Source organism: Neofelis nebulosa, chromosome 8 (genome assembly GCF_028018385.1).
Source record: "Neofelis nebulosa isolate mNeoNeb1 chromosome 8, mNeoNeb1.pri, whole genome shotgun sequence".
NCBI lineage: Eukaryota > Metazoa > Chordata > Mammalia > Carnivora > Felidae > Neofelis > Neofelis nebulosa.
The window spans coordinates 93086158-93107061 of record NC_080789.1 but is presented as its reverse complement, the minus strand read 5'-3'; the positions used below and the strand labels follow the sequence as shown (position 1 = coordinate 93107061).

The window sequence follows — 20904 nt, the reverse complement described above, 5'->3', positions numbered from 1 at the left end:
TAGATCGTCACTTCCGACGGACGCTTGACGTCATTGGTATCGTCACTTCCTGCCGGTACCGGTGTGGACCGTGCGGGTCTTGGCCGCGGGTTCTCCGGTTTTCCCCCTCCCCTACTTTCCTCCCTCCCTCCCTTTCCCTCCCTGGCCGCTGTCGGTCGCCCGTCGCAGACACCCTGGCCCATCCCCAAACCCTTTCCTGACCTCGCTGCTGCCCGATTGGCCTCTTTTTCCTGTTTCTCGGCCCATCCCCAGTCCCCAGTGTCAGGGCGGGGGCCTTGAGCCAGAGGCTCTGCGGCAGAGGAAAGAAAAGAGCAGACGACCCTCGGCTCCGCAGCCGGATCGCTCGGTTCGCCGCCGCCATGGCAATGAGGCAGACTCCGCTCACCTGCTCGGGCCACACGCGGCCTGTGGTTGATTTGGCCTTCAGTGGCATCACGCCCTATGGCTATTTCTTAATCAGCGCTTGCAAAGGTGAGCAGGGCCCCTGGATTCAGATCCCTGACGGGTAGGACTGGCTCCAAAGGTATTCTCCAGTGCCGAAGGGAGATCTCAGCCTTTGAGATTGAGGCCAACATGGTCTGATGGGGAAAATAGGGATTCGTAGTTGGAGCCAAGAGAGGCTTTTCTGATCCTCTGGTGAGGCCAAGTATTGCCCTCCCCCCGTCTAGGCCTCTCATTTTACTTTTATTGCTATTTCTGGAGCATCCGGACTGTACGCTTTCGTAGGCGCCCCGGCCATCAAATACTGTAAATAATCTTTCAAGGATTTGGGGCATGAAGAAACTAGGCCAGGCTAAGTAATACCTTTCGTTATTTTACAGAGACTTGTCATTCCTGTTATTATTTCATTGGACATTCCTTTGTGGTATTAGTCCCGTTCTTCAATTGGAAACTGAGATTTAGGTTAAGACGTTTGTCCAAAATAAGACTGAAATCTACATTATTTTGACATAGATCAGTATTCTTCCTACCGAATTACAGACGCTTCAGTGAGCATGTCTGGCTCAGCTCTTCAGTTAATTTAGTTCTGGACGTTTCATAGTGACCTCAGTGAATGAGAATAGTTAAACAATAAAAGCAGTGTTCCACTTTGTGATTTAACACAATCACTTTATGTTCGAGTCTTAGATTTTAAGTAATCTGAACTTCGAAATAACATGCTTTTTTAAATGTGTTTTAGATGGGAAGCCTATGCTACGTCAGGGAGATACAGGAGACTGGATTGGAACATTTTTGGGTCATAAGGGTGCTGTTTGGGGTGCAACATTGAATAAGGATGCCACCAAAGCAGCTACAGCAGCTGCGGATTTCACTGCGTAAGTATAGCCGAAACAGCCAGTTTTGGAGATCTCCGCGGATTGTGTTAATGGAAGTACTCAAAACTTCAACCTCAGTTATTCATAAAATTCTGACTCAGTGCCTACCAGATAGAGCACATGATGTTTGATCTCACTAAACCTCTAGTCCTTTCTGCCTCTTTCTCTTCAGTGGTTCTCACCAATTTTCAGAGACTTTAAATGACTTATTGTCTATGTCTGGATTAGGACCCAGGAACCTGCATTGTTAACAGGCACTTTAGATAACGAATCTTGGGGGGGTCGTGCTTACAAATGCTGCACTACATGTGCTTTCTGAGTGATATTGCACACTTCTGTGGCTCCCTAGTGCTGATGACCTGGATTTTTAGCCCCATCTCATTCTCTGTTTTTGTTAATTGGCTTTACACATATTTAAAACTTCCAAACTCCATTGCTTTTTATTTTCTAAGTTTTTTAAGGTTGAAATTTAAATTACTCTTGATTTCTTCCTTACGTCCACATTATCGTTTTTTTTTTTAATTTTTTTTTAACGTTTATTTATTTTTGAGACAGAGACAGAGCATGAACGGGGGAGGGTCAGAGAGGGAGACACAGAATCTGAAACAGGCTCCAGGCTCTGAGCTGTCATCACAGAGCCCGACGCGGGGCTCGAACTCACGGACCGGGAGATCATGACCTGAGCCGAAGTCGGCCGCTTAACCGACTGAGCCACCCAGGCACCCCTCATCATTGTTAATTCTATAGCAGCATATCTCCTGGCTATGATGTTTTTATGCCCCTACCACTAGTATACTAGCTTTCCTTTCTTTTTATCTTCCATAATCTTCCTAAAAACAGATTTCATCATGTCACTTCTCTAATGATCTTCCTTCTTCCCTCTGCAGTTTCCGTGGTTCGTGACCTTGCATGTACCCAAGGGAACTTTAAATTATTCAGATGTATGTGTCTGCGAAATTCTGATTTAATTGATCTGGAGGTGGGGCCCCCACATTCCCCAGCATCAGTTTTTTGGTTTTTTTTCCTTGAAGTTCTAAGTGGTTCTGATGTCCAGCCTTAGAACCACTGGCCTAAACGTTAAATTTCAGTTGTTGCCAGTTTACACTTTGGCCTCATCTTGGTTTATCGACATCTCTGGCACTGCATACCATATGCCTTGTGGTTTAGTTACACTAAACTTACTGTCGCCAAAATACATCTTACCTATTTTGGTTTTTGGCCTTTGCATATGTTAGAGTGACTTGTAAAGACCCACTTTCCCCTTCTGGGCACTTTCATTTTTTTATATAGTCTTGGTATTCTAGTTTCTGATTGTGTTTATGACTTAACAGACACTTAAATGTGTCAACTGATGAAGGCAATGTCAAGAGCAATTGTATGGTAGTAGACTTTGTTACACTCAACTCTGGAGAGTAAAAGTAGTCTCCTTCCTTCCTTCCTTTCTCTCTCGTAATTCTATGTTAGGAGTATTTATAAAAAATAAAGACAGGGGCGCCTGGGTGGCTTGGTCGGTTAAGCGTCCGACTTCGGCTCAGGTCATGATCTCACGGTCTGTGAGTTCAAGCCCCGCGTCGGGCTCTGTGCTGACCACTCAGAGCCTGGAGCCTGTTCCAGATTCTGTGTCTCCCTCTCTCTCTGCCCCATCCCCACTCATGCTCTGTCTCTCTCTGTCTCAAAAATAAATAAACGTTAAAAAAAAAAAAAAAAGACAGATTGTAGTAGTAGATATGTGACTATGCCTTTGTTGAAACGTGTAGATTTCTATGCCACAGATTGAATTCTACTGTATGTAAAATTAAATAAATTACAGTTTTTAAAACAAGGTGAGGGAGATAATAGTGCTTATCCGGGATTAAATTTGAGATGGTGAGAGCAGTAACAAAAGTTATAAATGTCAGCCTGAATGTTTGTCTGTACTTCAATGAATAGATTTCTATTACGTCTTTATGCGTAACTGTTACAAGGCTTTGTGCTGTGCCTTGCTGTGATTGTGTGTAATCCTGATAAAATAAGGAGCTGTTGATTTTATATAAATCCTGTAATGTCAACAGCTTCAGGTCAAATGTTACTGTAGATGTGAGCGTGCATACTTGTAACATGTCCTTCCCATTCACCTTTTTTTATTTAATTTGGTAAAAGTGATTTTCAGATGGAAGACTTCTGGAGTGCAATCAGGTGAAAGTGCCCATTCATTCCTTCTTGGGCTCACACTGTTCCCAGTATTAAAACTTCTGGCACTTTGATAGCACATAATTGATTTATGTGTTGTTGCTTCTTAAAGTCAGGGGTCATGTCTTATATTTTTTATATCCCTTGGCTTGTTCAGTACTTAATATTTGTTGCATAAATAACTTGAGGAAGTTTTCTAAAGTAGACGGTAAAGAATGGGTTAATCACAGATCTTGGTTTTGCTTCTGTAATACTTGTGTCTGATTGCCAAGAGGTTAGCTTTTTTTTTTTTCCACTTCAACTCCTCCAGAGTTTTTTGCTCAGTCTAGTAGGAACATTGTCATTGGGAATGAAAGTCACTGATTTTATAACAGAGGTAGAAAACCGAGGTTTTCAACTCTAATAGACTTCAGACATTTGGGATGAGAATATTAAAAATGTCATTGTTGAAACTAGCTCCCAGTCTGGTGTAATAAGTGAATAGTTAATAAAGTGGTATTTTAAACATAATTAAGTTTTGGGGCTCCTGGCTGGCTCAGTCGGTTGGGTGTCTGCTCTTGGTTTCAGCTAAGGTCATGATCTTAGGGTTGTGGGAGCATGGAGCGTACTTGAGATTCTCTCTCTCTCCCTCCCTCTCTCTCTCTCTCTCTCTCCCTCCCTCTCTCTCCCTCCCTCCCTCCCTCCCTCTCTCTCTCTCTCTCTTCCCCCCTTTCTCTCTCTCTCTACTTCTCTCCCTCTCTCTCACTCTCCTTCCCTCCCTCCCTCGCACCCTCCTGCCCCTCCCCCTCTCACGCAAGCTTGCACAGTCTCTCTCTCTCTCTCAAATTAAAAAAATACAATGAAGTTTTAAGTGGAACAAGATGTTAGACACTGCAAACATAAGCATTAAACAAGCTTTTGAATTGCAATTCTGAAAGGATACATTTTTGTTAACCTCAATTCTGGGCCCTGTCAGTGTTAATTAGTGAGCAAAATGTTTTGTCACCTCCTGCTTGATGGGCTTGCTCTGATCTTTAAGAGACTTGTGCAAAAAGTTGTTGGGAAGGATGCCTGTCTCTGTAACATCTGTGAAGAGCCTTCGTTTGTGCATTTGACCAAATTATAATACCAGTCCTTGGGAAGATAAAGAGCTAGATAGAAATTACTGTTCATGCGATAACGCCTCTGAAATGGAGAGCGAAAAAGGTGTGAAAAAATATGGCACTTTAAATACTTAGAGTCTTGGAAAGAGTAGTCAGGATTTTATCTTGCTGCCAGAGGAACAATTATCTTTATTTAGGTCACTTACAGAGCATTAATAACCCAAATCACACATTTGAGGACGTGTGATACCTATTCCTGTGATACCACAGGAATACCTGTGGATAGGTATTCAGTGTTGTTTTTGTGCTTAACATTTCAAGTCTCAATGTCTGTGTTTACAGGTAGCATTAAAAGCATGAACCGGATTCTGTAATTGAATCCTGCTTCCGGCATTTAGTAGTTCTGTGACCTTGGGAATTTATTTAACCTCTTTTTTCTCAGTGTCGTCATCTATAAAGATGAGAATAGTAATAATGCTTGTCTCCTGTGTCAGTTGTGAATATTAAATGAGTTAAAATGTTTCTAATATTTAGAACATTGCCTAAAATTGAATGAGTATGTAAGTGTTGCATGTGTAAGGTAGCAGTGATAGCTACCATTCCCACTAGACCAACATCATATGTACAATTTTGGAACTTCTTTGGCTAAAGCCATGAAATTATTTGGTTTTGTGCAAGAGGGTTGAATAGATTTAAATATTAAATGCTTTTGGTTTTGTTCCCCCCCCCCCCCCCCCCCCCCCGTTAAGGCTTTTAGGTGCCATGATAGAGTGGGAAAGATAGATATAAGCATTCGCTTTGGTGAGGGCTGAGTTCATGTGCTAGCCATGCTGTGTATTTCCAGTTTGATCATGGGTTGCTTCTTAAAACTTTGGCTTTCGTATCTGTAAGATGGGTGTAAGACCACATGGTTTTTGGGAGGATTAGAGAGATCTTTCTCCATTTACATCCTTGGAGTTTAGCACAGCGTCTCTTGCCTAGTAGATGCTTCAATAAATAGTAGGTGAGTCTTACCCCTTACTTGTTCAGTGTCTGTCTTGGAGGAGTAGGAGCCTTGTGTATAATCTCTTAATGATTTGCATGGGACTTGCTGTTACGGAACCTGATCCAGCTAAAGAATAGCTTCCCCCACTTACCTGATTAATCATAGTTGGTATAAATAATTTTTGGGAAGCACTCACCCTTCCTATGTTTCTCATAAAATTCATTAATGTCATGTGTATCTAGAGGTGTATTTTGTTCTTGTGGAGAAAATGTATTCAGCAGAGCTGGTCTGTGGGTCAGTTGGAATGCTATCTTGAGATAATTCGGGCAATTGAGTCAGGTGATAAGTACACTATTTCCTGAAACTCTATCCTCTTTATATCTTTTAATTCATGAAGCTAATGTAAGCTTTACTTCCCATGATCCTCTTCTTAGCATCTCCACTTTCCTCTTAAAATCATTTGGAGAGGGTGCCTAAAGTGGAGAAGGTTACTGTGCTCTGTTCCAGAGGGTGATTAAATGGATCTGGAGTTAGGCCCAGCAATCCATAGGTAAACAGTGTATGATCAGTTTTCTCGCTTGTAAAAGACAATAGAAAGATCGATTTTTCTCTGAATAAGGTTGCCAATAAATTGAAGGTGGAATTATCTCCTTTTTGATGACTTGGTCATGTTAAGATAGCTGGGCAGTTTTTTCCACCCAAAATAACTTAATTTTTTTTTTTTGTTAAACTTTAAGCAACCCCTCTTTTGAGACATATGGTAAGTCTGTTCCAAGGATAAGAAAAGTATTGAACAGATAACAATATTATATGCACGCAACAGGGGATGTAAAGTGAATCAGTAGTTTAGGGAGATGACGGGTACTTCATGAGTTGTGCAGAACGTAAATGCTGCATGATTAGCTGATGAAAGGGTATTGTTTTAATGATCCTTCACTGCTTTCGTTTGAGCCCCTCAGCCAGCTAATATCAGTTTCACGTCTGGTGATTGAAAAATACATTAGAAAACATTTAGGTTATTCTAGATTATTTTTAGGGCTGTAAACCCTTTTTAGGATTGTTACTGTGAATGATGGAAATATGCCAAAGTTAGTAGAAGTGATTATTAGAACACACTGTCAGAAGGGGTCATCTTCAATTTTAGTAGTGTTTCTAAATAGGATGGAAAAGACTATAGATATATTGGCACCCTGGATGCTGCTGCTTTGGTCATGCTTCCCCCACACCCCCCACTCTGCCCCCCACTGTATATGGTTCCCTTTATTTTTAAAAATAAATGTCAGTTACATTAAAATGAAAATCTTTTTGGAGCATAGTTTGTTCACTCTTAACAGTTCTTTTCCCAGTAAGCAAGGTTTTCTTGTTTATTTTTCAATAATCACTTCTGATAGAAAATGAGTTTTTTTCTTCTCTAAGCTTTTTTATTTGGGGAACCTTTTTTTTTTTTTAATTTTTTTTTTTAACGTTTATTTTTGAGACAGAGACAGAGCATGAACAGGGGAGGGGCAGAGAGAGAGGGAGACACAGAATCGGAAGCAGGCTCCAGGCTCTGAGCCATCAGCCCAGAGCCCGACGCGGGGCTCGAACCCACGGACCGCGAGATCGTGACCTGAGCTGAAGTCGGACGCTTAACCAACTGAGCCACCCAGGCGCCCTGGGGAACCTCTTATAGTGTGCATACATACATATATATTTGTATAGACACACAACCATGCATATACTTTGGGTTGGAGTGGGTCAGGGAAACAGGCAGTTGAGAGATTAAAAATCCTGTTTTAGCATTATATAATCAAAGGCTGATACTTTGGGGGAAGTTAATTGGACTAGAATTTGAGAATTTAAGAGTCAGCTTTGAGGAAGAGAGAATATTCTCTACTGTCTTGATATAAAATTTTATGTGGCCTTTTCATTCTTCTGCAAATTTTTTCTAGGATTTTTTGTTTTTCACTTGTTTGTTTTGCACGTAAGTGAGACTAGTGACTAGAGAAACAAATTGGAAAGATGAAACTTAAAATTGGTTAAAATGTTTTGTAGTCTTGCTAAAAGGATATTATGGCTGTAGGCTAAAGGTAAGGATGGGTTGGTTCATGGATATCATTTACTTAAATTTGTAGATCTTTTTCATTGTCAAAATTAGATTCGCTACATGGCTTCTACAGGTATATTTTTCTTTAGAATCATTTAAAATATTTAATCAAATGAACTCTTAACAGTGAGGGATACTAAAGATAATGAGAGATACGTAATACATTTATATAACATTTCATGTATCTAACTTACTTGGTAGTCATCAAAATTACCATTGTATTTCTCTTCTAATTTCACTCTTTACTTTTAGCAAAGTGTGGGATGCTGTCTCAGGAGATGAATTGATGACGCTGGCTCATAAACACATTGTCAAGACTGTGGATTTTACGCAGGTATCAGAAAATAGAATTTACTTTAGGGAGTGAAATTGCTGTTACTATAGGATGTAGTGACATTGTATATTTGATTGGTTTGTATATTTGGGGCGATATTAGGTGTATATTGCCTTATATTTGATAATATAATTGCATATTAAGCTATAGAGATTTATTTATTTATTTGGTTAATCCTGAGATACCCTGGAACTCTTGGATGAGTTCTCCGTCGGTAGCAACAAATATCTAAAATGTGCCAATAATGTTTCCTAACTACTTTCAGAAGGGAGAGGATAAAGTTGAGATCACCAAAGAAGTGTTTCTTAGTGGGGAGGGGAGCAGGATAAGGCAGATGGAGAAGATTCATGTGGTAGGTGGTGTAATACACTTGAACTGGAGAGCTTAAAGGGTTTTACGAAATTTAGGCAATTACGAAAAGAATAAATGTTCTACAGTATCTTCTCAGAATTGGTACGTTTTACATCTCTTTGTGATGCCTGCGAACTTTATTTATTTCAAGGTTATTTTTGAGAGAGAGCGTGAGCAGGGGAGGGGCAGAGGAGAGAGAGACACAGAATCCAAAGCACGCTCCAGGCTCTGAGCTGTCAGCACGGAGCCCGATGTGGGGCTCAAATTTATGAACCCTGAGATTGTGACCTGAGCTGAAGTCAAATGTTCAACCGACTGAGCCACCCAGGCGCCCCTGATGTCGGTGAACTTTATTTAGATTTTAGTTGGTGTTGAAGAAGTTTCAGAAAGATATAGCTGTTAAAATGGCTAATCTGTTAACATTTTCCTTGTGTGTGTTTTCAGGATAGTAATTACTTATTAACCGGGGGACAGGATAAACTGTTACGCATATATGATTTGAACAAACCGGAAGCAGGTAAGCATAATTTATACCTGTATTATATTTTGTTTTAATTTAAATAAGTTTTCTTGATTAAAAAGAATCATGTTCAGTGCTCAAATTTGGAAGTTAAAGATAGTCACAAAGAAAAAAATGCAAACATAATTCATAATCCAGTATTAATCATTGTTAATATCTTTAGTTTTTGGTTCATATTCTTCCAGGTTTTTTTTCCTATGCAAATCTCTTTTTTATAATGTCCATTTATTTGCTACATTGTACTTGTATCTTTTTCTTACAACCTAAAATCTTATTTTGCTAAATTTTTATCATATTAAGTTTAAAAAGATGCATAGCATTGTTACTACTTTTTGGTAAGAATGAGTGGTTATCTGTAGAAGGTAAGAAGGGTGCGAGTTCTTAGTGTGTACATATATTCAGATTTTTGAACCATGTGAATGTATTAATAGGATTTTTAAATTTTTTTTTGAATTTAAAAAAAATTTTAAAAATTGCAATTCACAATTTTTTCATGTTTTGAAATATTCTATCCACTGTTTTTAATGACTGTATCATTTTCATCCTATGGATAAGTGGATTAAAAAATCTCTTACTATGTGACCTGTTTGGGCTACTTACAGATTTTAAATATCATAAGTAGTGTTATGCTTGGGGTGCCTGGGCCGTTCAGTTGGTGGGGCATCCAACTTTGGCTCAGGTCATGATCTCACCGTCCGTGAGTTTGAGCCCTGCGTCGGGCTCTGTGCCGAAAGCTGGGAGCCTGGAGCCTGCTTCAGATTCTGTGTCTCCCTCTCTCTCTGCCCCTTCCCTGCTCGTGCTCTGTTTCTCTCTCTCTCAAAAATGAGATAAAAACATTAAAAAAAGTCTTTTTATAAGTAGTGTTATGCTTAACATCCTTTTAATTGCAAATATTTCCGCAATTGTTTCTGTAGAATAACTACATAGAAATAGAATTGTTGGGACAAAAAGGAGGTATACTTGGAAACTGTTGGTAGGAATTACTAAAGTGTGTTCTACAGAAGTGTAAAAAATATATCTATAGTTAACCTGTTCTGGCAAACACTGATAACTAACTGTATCTTTCTCAATTCAGTAGAAGAAAAATGTTTCTGTGGTATTAATGTAAACTTGAAAAAAATTATTCATGAGATTAAATAACTATTGAGTGCCATTTTAATGTATTTGTTGGTGAATAGCCTGTTCGTACTTTTTGCCAATTTATCTGTTGTGGTGTTCATCTTTTTTTATTCGTTTTAAGGTTCTTTATTGTATTCTAATTTGTTGCTTGCTTTTACATTTTTTAAAAAAGTTAATTTATTTTGAGAGAGAGAGAGAATTCCAGGTAGGTTCTGCACTCTCAGGGTAGTAGAGCCCATTGTGGGGCTGGAACTCAGCAAACCATGAGATCATGATCTGAATCAAAGTAGGAAACTTAACAGACTAAGGCACCCAGGTGCCCCTTAAATTTTATTAGTTCAGGTTTATGGTATAGGGGTGTCTGGGTGGCTCAGTTAGTTGAGATTTTGGCTCAGGTCGTGATCCCAGGGTTGTGGAATCAAGCCCTGCATCAGGCTCCATGCTGAGTGTGGAGCCTATTTGAGATTCTATCTCTCCCTCTACCCCTCTCCCCTGCTCATGCATGCATGCTCTCTCTCTTTTCCTCTCTCTCTCTCTGTCTCTCAAATAAATAGGTTTATGGTATACACATTGTAAAGTTTTTGGTGGTGAAATTTATCATTTCCCTAATGAATTCTCTATTGCATCGAAGTTGTAAAAGATACCTTTTCTTTTCTGGTACAGATATTCATTTTGTAGTAGTCTATTTTGTAGTAGTTTAATTCTTTTCTAGCCACATTATAATATATTTCAAAAGCTATGAAATTATGATGAACAAGATTTTGTTTTATATAAGTTGGTCTCTTAAATTTTGTATCATGGGTATTTATTATTTATTCATAAATCTGTGAACTTCCAAAGTTTGTGTGAAAGTCAAAGCTACATTGGATATTAAGTAATTATTCTCAAGATACTCTCTTTCCTAAAAGCATTTTTAAGGTGACCAAACAGACTACATTTATAGGTGATTCTTCATTAGCATCTGGAAGTATTTCTCTTCATTCTCTTTGATAACTTGAAGCCAAAACATAGCAAAGTACTTGGACCTCTTATAATCAGCATATCTATCTGACTCTGCAAGGTAGTTCAGGCCTTTGGTGGATATTTTTCATTTTTACCTTTCTCAAAGCTGATTTTTGAAAGTGGTTCTTGCACTGTACTGGCAATAGAAATAACAGCAATTAACTGAAGTTTTACTGTATGTCAGACACCGGGTTAGAAGCTTCAGATGAATATTCTCATTTGGTCCTTATACTCAAATTATGAGGTACAGTAACTGTCGTTATCCCATCATACAGATGAAGAAATGAAAGGGTTAAGTAACCTTTACTTCGACAGATTAAGTAACTTGCCCCAAATCAAAGTAGTGTTGACTAGCTTTGCCTCCAGCATGTTTTTGTCCAAAGATAACACTGAGTAGTTTTGTTTTTGTTTTTGTTTTGTTGTTGTTTTTTAATCTTTTGAAGGGAAAGTCTCCCAATGGAGACAGGTTCCTATTTTTTGGGTGCTTTGCTCTCAGTGTAGAAATATTCTTGGGAGGGGCACATGGGTGGCTCAGGTCATGATCTCATGGTTCCTGAGTTCAAACTCTTGCATCAGGCTCTGCACTGACAGTGTGGAGCCTGCTTGGGATTCTCTCTCTCCCTCTCTCTCAAAATAAATAAAGTTAAAAAAAAATATTCTTGGGAATTGCCACATTGCTTTTTATTCTCCTTTTCTTCTGTCAGCCTCTATTTCCCTCTTTTTTCCTGTTAGTTACTACCAACAGTGACTTGGATGAAGGTCCCAGTGTTAGTGATGATGTTGGATTAGCTTCTTTTATTTCATTGTGGTACAGTAATGGTAATGCTTTTGAAAGCAGAAAGTAGCCTGGAGGGAGTGATATATTCAGTCCCAAGTGAGGATAAATAACAGCATAGTTCTTGGGTTCTTTGTTATGCGAATAAGTTTTCCATCCAGTGCAGAAAAACTAAATGTGTTCTTTTATAAACTGTAACTTTGTATTGTGTTGGGCTTTGAAAAGTTGGCAGTCTTACTTAAAATTTATTTTTTCTTTTCTTTTTACATATTTAATTGTTTCAATGTTGCTCAGTTAAGAAAATGAAATATTAACAATTTTAAATTGTTTTATCTTAAGAACCTAAGGAAATCAGTGGTCACACTTCTGGTATTAAAAAAGCTTTATGGTGCAGTGAGGATAAACAGATTCTTTCAGCTGATGATAAAACTGTCCGGTAAGTAATTTTTCTTTAATAATTTAAAACTTAAGCTGTACATAGATAACATTTTTCTGGAGCTGTCTGTTTACTATTATAAACCTAGAGCAGAATCCACAAGACACTTAATTAAAACTACTGATATCTTTATAAGCACGTACTCTTAACCTGAGTCAGTGGACAGGCTGGGTGTAGGGAGTCCATGAAAGTCCTGAAATTTCTGTACACAATTCTTTGTGCTGATTGTTTTCTCCCGTAGTAATATATAATAGCTGTCATCATATTCACAAATACAGAGTATAAGAACCATTATTTAGAGTGACACTAGAATGGCAAAATTAAGATTTATATGTCTTAACAGTGTAATTTTGCTAAATTGCTTGGGAGGTATGTGTAAGTGTTAAAGTTGACCTCACCAACCAGATACCAAGTAATTTATCATTGTATAGGAACCCAAACATTCTCTGTATCATCTATAATTTGTGAATTGGAATGAAGGTTGTTGTACCACAATTGTGATTAATTGATTAATCTGTAGGTATAATTGGGAATTACGCACTTCTCTTAAATGAGTAAATACCACTGTTTTCCTCTTCCTTTTTTGCAGCCTTTGGGATCATGCTACTATGACAGAAGTGAAGTCTCTAAATTTTAATATGTCTGTTAGCAGTATGGAATATATTCCTGAGGGAGAGATCTTGGTAATAACTTATGGACGATCTATTGCTTTTCATAGTGCAGTAAGGTATGTCCAAGAAATACCTTAATTTTTCTTTCTTTCCTTTTCTGTCTCTCTTTTTTTTTTTTTTTTTTTTTTTTTTTGGTAACTTAAAAATTAGAAGGCAAATGTGAAAGGTATTTAACTCTTTACAAAACAAATCTTAGCCTATACTACATAATATAGGAGGAAATATTTCCATACCATTAACAATATGTTTTTTAAGAATTTGGAATATTGATGAATTAATCATATTAATTTCCAGATATTTAGGACATTGGTAAAATTTAACAACTTTTAAATGATAATTTTCTTAAAAGGATTGCTAGACTGGTGCTATAATTAACATTCATTACTGTATAAAACCACTGTGATCTTGATTCTCTTATTAATTTTCCCTTTAAAATTTTAGAGAAACTGTTTTTTTTTTTTTTTTTCTCTGAAGTTTGTGTAGACCTAGTGATGTTTTCCAAAAACAGACCTCTTTTTTTTGTGACCATAAATATGGTTAATACCTCTGTTGTAAATTTGGGAAATAGAAAAAAAAATTTACCCACAGTTCTTCAACTATAGATGCCAGAATGTTAATGGTAGTTTTATTTTCTGTCTTAGTCTTTTATAACATTCTATGTGTGTGTTCATGTGGGCATTTTTCTTTAGTTACTAGGGTCCTATGAGTGTAATTCAGATTTTTTATTTTAAATTATTCTCAGCTATTAAAAATTGTTTGAAAATATTTTTGGTAGGTGTATTACATAATAGGTGTTAATCGTGTCAGTTTCCCTGTTTTAACGCTGCAGTGATTTATGGTACATCTCTGATATTTCCTTGTAAGAGAAACCTGAGTATTTCCTTATATGAATTAGCAGTTCAAAGGGTAGGAAAGTTCTTTGTAGGGGCGGCTGGGTGGCTCAGTCAGTTAAGTGTCCAACTCAATTTCAGCTCAGGTCCTAATCTCTTGGTTTGAGTTCAAGCCCCATATTTGGGCTCTGTACTGACAGCACAAAACCTGCTTGGGATTCTCTTTCTCTTTCTGTCTTTGCTCCTACCTGCTTGTTCTCTTTCCCAAAATAAATAAATACAAACTTTGATAAGTAAGTAAATAAATAAATAAAGTTCTTTGCATACATGATTTCTGTAAAGATTATACCACCTTATGCTCCAACCAGCAGTCTTTTACCTTTTGTCAGAAGGGCCACTTGCACAGTTGAGCTTTACTGGAGGGCAAAAGGAAAGAGGAGGTAGTAAAAACGGAGAAAAGCAGTTAAGAATGTAAAGGAGTTCATGCACCCACAGTGAAGTGGTAGTAATAGAATACAATTGCCCGGAGCCATTAATTTGTATGACTGTGTTCATTGGTCCCTTGTGGATTTAGGCAGCACATAGCCCTGCTTAGATCAGCACCTCGGATCCTGTTTCAGTGGCAGAGGTTTGCTGGCCTACTGAACGTTCTACCATTCAAGGCAGAAGGTTGCTCTTCAGTGATCCTGCACCAGTCATGACTAACTTGAATTTCTGTATGTAGTGTGTGATGATGGGAATAGGGTGGTGGCATTTCGGAGCAGGAATGCTCTTGATGTTTTATGTTGGAGCCTTTCAGGACTTTTAGGATTAGACTGGAAAAGAACTGATGTCCAAACTCATTGATACTCAGGTGAAGCTGTTTTTGTGCATTGATTTTTATTATATAGCTATAGTTTTAAATTTGGTTATTCTTTTAAAGCTCGATATTAAAAACTGAGCCATCTTTAGCAGTTTTATATTTTTATGGCACTGAAGGTTTTTTGTTGTTGCAGAAGCTCATACGTTTTCAGCAATTGAGAATAATGTACAAATAATCCATTATGTTACTTACTGTAAAACCTTTTTCTGTTTACAAAGATAATGCATGGTTATCATGGAAAAATCAAACAATACAGAATTACATTTTGTTCAGTGTAAAAATCCAAATAGATTAGTCATGCTGTTTTAATTAGCTAACAGTCCTTTCCAAGAAGGCATTCGCTGCCCAAAGTGCCTTGTATTTCTGGTATGAGCTCTGCTTGGGCATAGTATCTTTCTGAACTTTTTTTGCTAATATTATTTAGAGGTTTGTTGGTTTTTTTTTAACATCTCTATTTATGTTTGACTAAATGAAGATGCAATTATTCCTTGTGTTTCAGAAATTAGGAACAGTTTAAAAGAAACTGAATTATTTTTTGGTATTATTATGCAGTATTCAACGTTTATAAATATTATCTAAATTATTTTCCAGTTTGGACCCAATTAAATCCTTTGAAGCTCCTGCAACCATCAATTCTGCATCTCTTCATCCTGAGAAAGAATTTCTTGTTGCAGGTGGTGAAGACTTTAAACTTTATAAGTATGATTATAATAGTGGAGAAGAATTAGGTGAGTTGTCCTTTTTTTCTTCCCTTAAAATGATGTGTTTACATTTGTCAAATGCTAGGTTTTAGTAATTAACACCTCAGTTAGCAAATTTTATGGCTAACTAAAGCTTGCTATTTCCAAGCAAAAAAATAAAGGACTTTTTTCCATTTTTGGTAGAAGTATTTGTAGAACTACAAACAAAGTATACTGAACTCTCAATTTTACCTTTTCCTTTTAACCTAAGTTCATTGTATTCTGATATTCTATACAGTAGTGCAGTATATTTATCTGAGGATACAACAAGGCAGTCTTATATCAAAATTCCGTTAAGCAGCTGTAAGGGTGTTTGTTCTTTGTGAAGTATAGTGCTAGTATGTAGCCCGTCTATCTGGCTCCTCTGTTTTGCCAGCGTAAGAATCTCTAAGGTTTGTAGAGAATAGTGTGTGTGTGGGGGGGGGGGGGAGGGAACAGCTGTGACCTATTATAGGGATACCTTTGGGATCTGAATTGGAGGAGATTTTGGGGTTTTTTTGGAGTCTGACTTTTGCTTCCATTTTCATAATAATAGTCCTTAGTAAAGGAGGGGGAGGGACATGTAAAGTTAATTTGAAGTTGACATACATCCTAACTTTACATTTATCTAGGTTTAATAATCATTTATCTAGGTTTACATTTATTAAACTGATAAGAACAGATACTACACTTGATCTTAGCCAAAAGGCCGAGAAGTGATCTAGGTTTACATTTATGTAGGTATTTCATAATCATTGCTCTCAGTATCTACTTTTAGCCTTCCCAAAATAGTTTTTGCTTTTTGAGCTAGTGTGTTCAGTTTTTATAATCCCTTTTTTCCATAAGCTGCTACTTTATTTCTTCTAACTCTCCTGCTTTACCACCCAATGATATTAAGCTTGTTAGAATGATACACGAGAGCAAAAGACAACTTTATGTTTTGTTTCTTTGGGGAAGCTAATGGATTTGGGTTGGATAAGTGGAAGTTTGGTGAAGGGACCATATAATTGCTTATGGTTCACTCTTTATTATTTGAGTATAAATGACTTTTAAATAAGAGATTCTTTTATTCTTAAAGTAATCTCTACACTCAAAGTGGGGGCTTGAATTTATGACCCCAAGATCGTGAGTCAGGTGCTCTACCGAGCCAGCCAGATGCCCCAACTAAGATTCTTTTTTTCATTATCTTTATTTAATGTCAGTTTCCAAGGTTTCAGAATGTTTTGGCCGTGTATTTTATTCTTTTTGAAAAAGAAGTAAATTATTTGCCTGAGATCTGAGGTCACAGTTAGTGAACTCTGGACCTTTGATCCAGCTATTCTCATTACAAACCTCTCATTTTCTTTCTACTCTCATGAAAACTTTTCTCTTGTGATAATACTCTCACGATATTCTCTGGTTGGACAGAGATGGGGGAAGATGAGGGTCCTTGAGTTGAATGGATGGAGACAGAACAGGAGTATTGGTCTGATAAAGACTTTGAAAACTAATAAGATGATTAGCATTTAGAAAGTAGATGAGAAAAGTTCATAAATAAGGATATGCTTTAAACAGAACAGCACCACTACTGATCTGTACATTTTCTCATTAAATTCCACAGATTAAAATATTTAAGGATCAGCATTGAGCTTGTATCTTAATGTTCTATGTGACAGAATGAATAGTAGAATCCAGATAGTCTGGTAGGAAATTAAGAGGCAATGTGTATAAAAGAGCTCCATCTGGTGGCTCTCCGTAGTCATAATAGGAATTGGTTTCCTGGTAAATAGGCAGTGAGTTTAGGATGTGGAAATTGGGATTGAACTGAGACTTTAGACCTGTTTTCTGTAGAATTTACTCCCTTCCTTCGTCCTTATTGGGACATGAAGCCTCTTTTTTTTTTTTTTTTTTTTTTGAGGGATAATACGAAACCATAATGTGCGCTAAAATTCGAAGAGGGTAATTTTATTGACAAATGGTAGACATTATGTACCACTTTGTGAGAAGAATCACTTTGATTTTTGAAAAATGTTTTTTTTTAATTTATTTTAGAGGGAGAGAGAGAGAGTGGAAGTGGGGAAGGGTCAGAGAGGGAGGGAGACACAGAATCCGAAGCAGGCTCCAGGCTCTGAGCTGTCAGCACAGAGCCTGACGTGGGGCTCGAACTCACAAACTGTGAGATCATGACTTGAGCTGAAGTCAGATGCTTAACTGACTGAGCCACCCAGGTGCCCTTCATTTTTTTTTTTTATTATGTTTATTTATTTTTGAGAGAGAGAGACAGAGACAGAGCATGATCAGGGAAGGGGCAGAGAGAGGGGGAGACACAGAATCTGAAACAGGCCCCAGGCTCTGAGCTGTCAGTACAGAGCTCAGACTTATGAACCATGAGATCATGACTTGAGCTGACGTTGGACGTTTAACCAACTGAGTCAACCAGGCGAACCAGAATCACTTCATTTTTTTTAGTGAGGTTTAGCTCTTTGAATTTGGACTTGAGAATTTTGCATCTTCCCAATAATAAAAGACAGTATTTTCTTTAGTGTATCAATACTTAGCTACTATTTAAGTCTTAAATTATCTAATAGCCCTTCTCCTCTTTTTCAGAATCCTACAAAGGACACTTTGGTCCTATTCACTGTGTGAGATTTAGTCCTGATGGAGAACTTTATGCCAGTGGTTCTGAAGATGGAACATTGAGACTATGGCAGACTGTGGTAGGAAAAACATACGGCCTTTGGAAATGTGTGCTTCCTGGTAAGAATTTGTATTCAAAGTTATCAAGTTTATGGGGCCCCCGGCTGGCTCACTTGGTGGAGCATGTGAATCTTAATCTAGGGGTTGGAAGTTGAAGCCCTGGGTTGGTAGAGTTTACTTTAAAAAGCCCACAAAGTTATCAAGTTAAACTTCATAATTTTGTGTCATTTTTCATCACTAGTTTTATTTCTATGTTTCTGTCGCCTATAGATTTTAAATTCTATAATATGGTTGAAGCAGAGAAGCCCATGATTATAAATTGGCTACTGTGTTATTTTGTTTGGTTAAAGTTTTTTGTTGTGTTTTTTGTTCTTTTGTTTGTTTTTATACTTGATCATTTGGTGAATGGAATGGACCTAATTCACATTTTGCTAGAGGGCAGTATAAAGAATTTATAAGTAAATGTATTTAATCTCTGAATGGTATTACTCACAGATCCTTATTAATAAGGTAGACATGTTTTTAATAAAAATACTTAGTTATTGATCCCAAAATAGTTGTAGTATGAATTTAAAAGCGAACTTTGAGGAGACACATAATATTTTAGAATTATAATTATTAAGAAAGAGGTTCCTATGTTGTAGCTCGTTGCTTAGAATAATGCGTACTCTTCTTTAAATATTGGAAGTTATTGGAAGTTATTCACATAATCATGAAGTGCTTTTCTTTCCATAGAAGAAGATAGTGGTGAGCTGACAAAGCCAAAGATCAGTTTTCCAGAGACAACAGAAGAGGAGCTAGGTAAATACTGATGAATGAACTTTCGTTGAGTCCTGGGGGATGTAAATTAAAGGGTTAGATGAGTTTTATTGATTGACAAAGGACACTTACTAAATATGGACATACTTAAGTAATGGAAAGTTTATTATATGTATGTAATTTTATACACATGTTCATAAAACAAATATTTAAGTATCTATAGCATAGTGGTAGGCATGGAGATGTAGTGTGGATTCGAGGTAGTTACTCTTATAGTGGAGTCTAACTTATGAGGCAGTTGCTAAAATAAAAATACAAGCTGTTGCAGTTGTAATTGTTTTGTAACATTTATTAAGGACATACTACTTCCCAAATGTAGAATTACAGATTAGAAGGTATACTGATCATAAAGTATTGTTTGATTTTGAATGAATAAAGGAGGCGGCCAGGTCTTCCAAAGATAAGACTTTTAATTCAGTGTTTACTCAATAGTTGGAGTCACTGAAAGTGTAGCCCAGCAGAGGGTCCCCTGAGAAGTTAAGTTACAGTGTAAGAGTGTAATGGGTGAAATACATGAACTCTTTCTTCATTGCATTTTCAGTGACATGAGTCTAGTCATTAATGGTTTGTGCCCTTGTTCTCTTTTGCCTCGCGTCACCAGCACACTTACCAAAAAAATTTTCATTCCTTTATTACACAGAAATGTGGTTAACACAGAAATTTACACAGAAATTTTCTTTATTAAGTTGACTAATGTGGGGTGTTTTTCATTGTTATTTTTTTCATTGCAGAAGAAATTGCTTCAGAGAACTCAGATTCCATCTATAGTTCAACTCCTGAAGTTAAGGCCTGAGCATTGGGCATATGCTGCAGATAATGTACAACTTATGGACTAAAACAAGCAAGCAGAGAAAAGCATCAGCCTCCCGGAGTTACTCTCTGCTTAAGGCAAACATGAGCAGTAAATTATGGGGAATATGACTTAGCTCCAGTGCTGGAACTAACTTGGTGTTTGTTACCTGTACATGAAAACGCAAGAGTCTCACATGAAGGCAGGTGGAAGTCGGCTCTTGTGGTATGATGGCCTGTTGTCTTTTTAATGAGTATGTGCAAGCCAACATCCAATTTCTCTTATTATAATTAGATTTCTCGTAGCCGTTTATGTTATTATGGAGAAGAAAAATATATTGGCCTATTTTTCTGATGTTTCCCTTACAAGCAGAAAGCCTTTTTTTTTTTCCTTTTGCTTTAGTTGTAAAGAAGAGGGAATTCATGATAAAGTAACTGGTTTGATTTCTCTTTCATTGTACACTGCTTCTGAACATCTAATTGTTTTAGTTGTCTAAATAAAATGCCTCTAAACAAAACAATGTTTGTTTCTTGGGAGATTTGAGTTTATAAATGGAAATTGCCAGAAAGCTTTTCTCCATCATAACTATATCAAAAAGACAATGTGGTTAAAGAATTTGTAGTAAACATGTTGTTTCCTGAATTTGAAATTCAATTATTTGTACTAAATTTTTAAAATTTCCATGTTTTTTGCTGGGTTTGCATTTACCTTCCTTCTTCCTCCTTTGGATGGAAATGCTTGACTTGCTTTTTAAAAGAAATTCAGAATAATGACTTATTTAAATGATATATGCTAGTTATAAGAAAAAAAATAGTAAATCAAAATTGGCGGAAAGCAGGAAAATCACTTAAAATCTCACCATCCCCCCACAATCTGTTAAAATATACTGAGCGTTAATGCGCATTTGTGTACCTATGTGTATATACAGATAGCAAATATTTTATAAACGTGGGATAATTGTACACCTGCAATGTTTTATTTTACCTTAAGTTCAGATGGCATTCAAAAAGCCTTGTTACCAACCTTATAATAAAATGGGTCAACTGGATTTAGACTTGTACTTATTTTTTTAAATATGAGGAGTCTGTTAAACCAGTAATTTGGAAAATACTTTAGACCAATGAATAACATCACTGCCAAATTGCTTTTTCTCTCCGTATTCATCTTGTGAATGACCCTTGATAACTTTCCTTAAAAGAGATAACCAACCGGAGAATACGTTTGAGGGGATTTGTGGTATTCAGAAGAAAGCCCTGTAGGCCATGACGGCCTCTGAAGGCCAAGAGAGGCATGGCACAGGGAGAGCCGCTGATAATCCCCACGGTCTCAGGATGGTGGTTTTGTGACCGCTTGTTCCGCGCC

General features: G+C 37.2%; 1 protein-coding gene and 1 pseudogene across 2 annotated transcripts; one reads left to right on the top strand and one right to left on the bottom strand.

The window, feature by feature from the left end:
- Window positions 1–25: 25 nt before the first annotated feature.
- Window positions 26–20590, top strand: STRAP (serine/threonine kinase receptor associated protein). 2 transcript variants are annotated; one of them, XM_058743571.1, is made up of 10 exons: window positions 26–471; window positions 1181–1316; window positions 7891–7972; window positions 8768–8840; window positions 12079–12175; window positions 12765–12902; window positions 15130–15266; window positions 17844–17993; window positions 18672–18734; window positions 19484–20590. In XM_058743571.1, exons 1-10 carry the CDS (start codon window positions 360–362, stop codon window positions 19543–19545), a joined length of 1050 nt encoding a protein of 349 aa, XP_058599554.1. In that variant the 5' UTR covers window positions 26–359; the 3' UTR covers window positions 19546–20590. The 2 variants fall into 2 exon arrangements, with proteins under 2 accessions (XP_058599554.1, XP_058599553.1); XM_058743570.1 differs by having other exon boundaries at window positions 27–471; window positions 18669–18734.
- LOC131484223 (U2 spliceosomal RNA) lies at window positions 15806–15978 on the bottom strand (annotated as a pseudogene).
- Window positions 20591–20904: the final 314 nt, after the last annotated feature.

Bases quoted from the DNA above. Each gene is read 5' to 3' on its own strand.
- STRAP (XM_058743570.1), top strand. From the start codon at position 360: ATGGCAATGAGGCAGACTCCGCTCACCTGCTCGGGCCACACGCGGCCT. The intron at 12,176-12,764 runs GTAAGTAATTTT...CCTTTTTTGCAG, and splicing joins GCTGATGATAAAACTGTCCG to CCTTTGGGATCATGCTACTA. The intron at 17,994-18,668 runs GTAAGAATTTGT...TTCTTTCCATAG, and splicing joins TTGGAAATGTGTGCTTCCTG to AAGAAGATAGTGGTGAGCTG.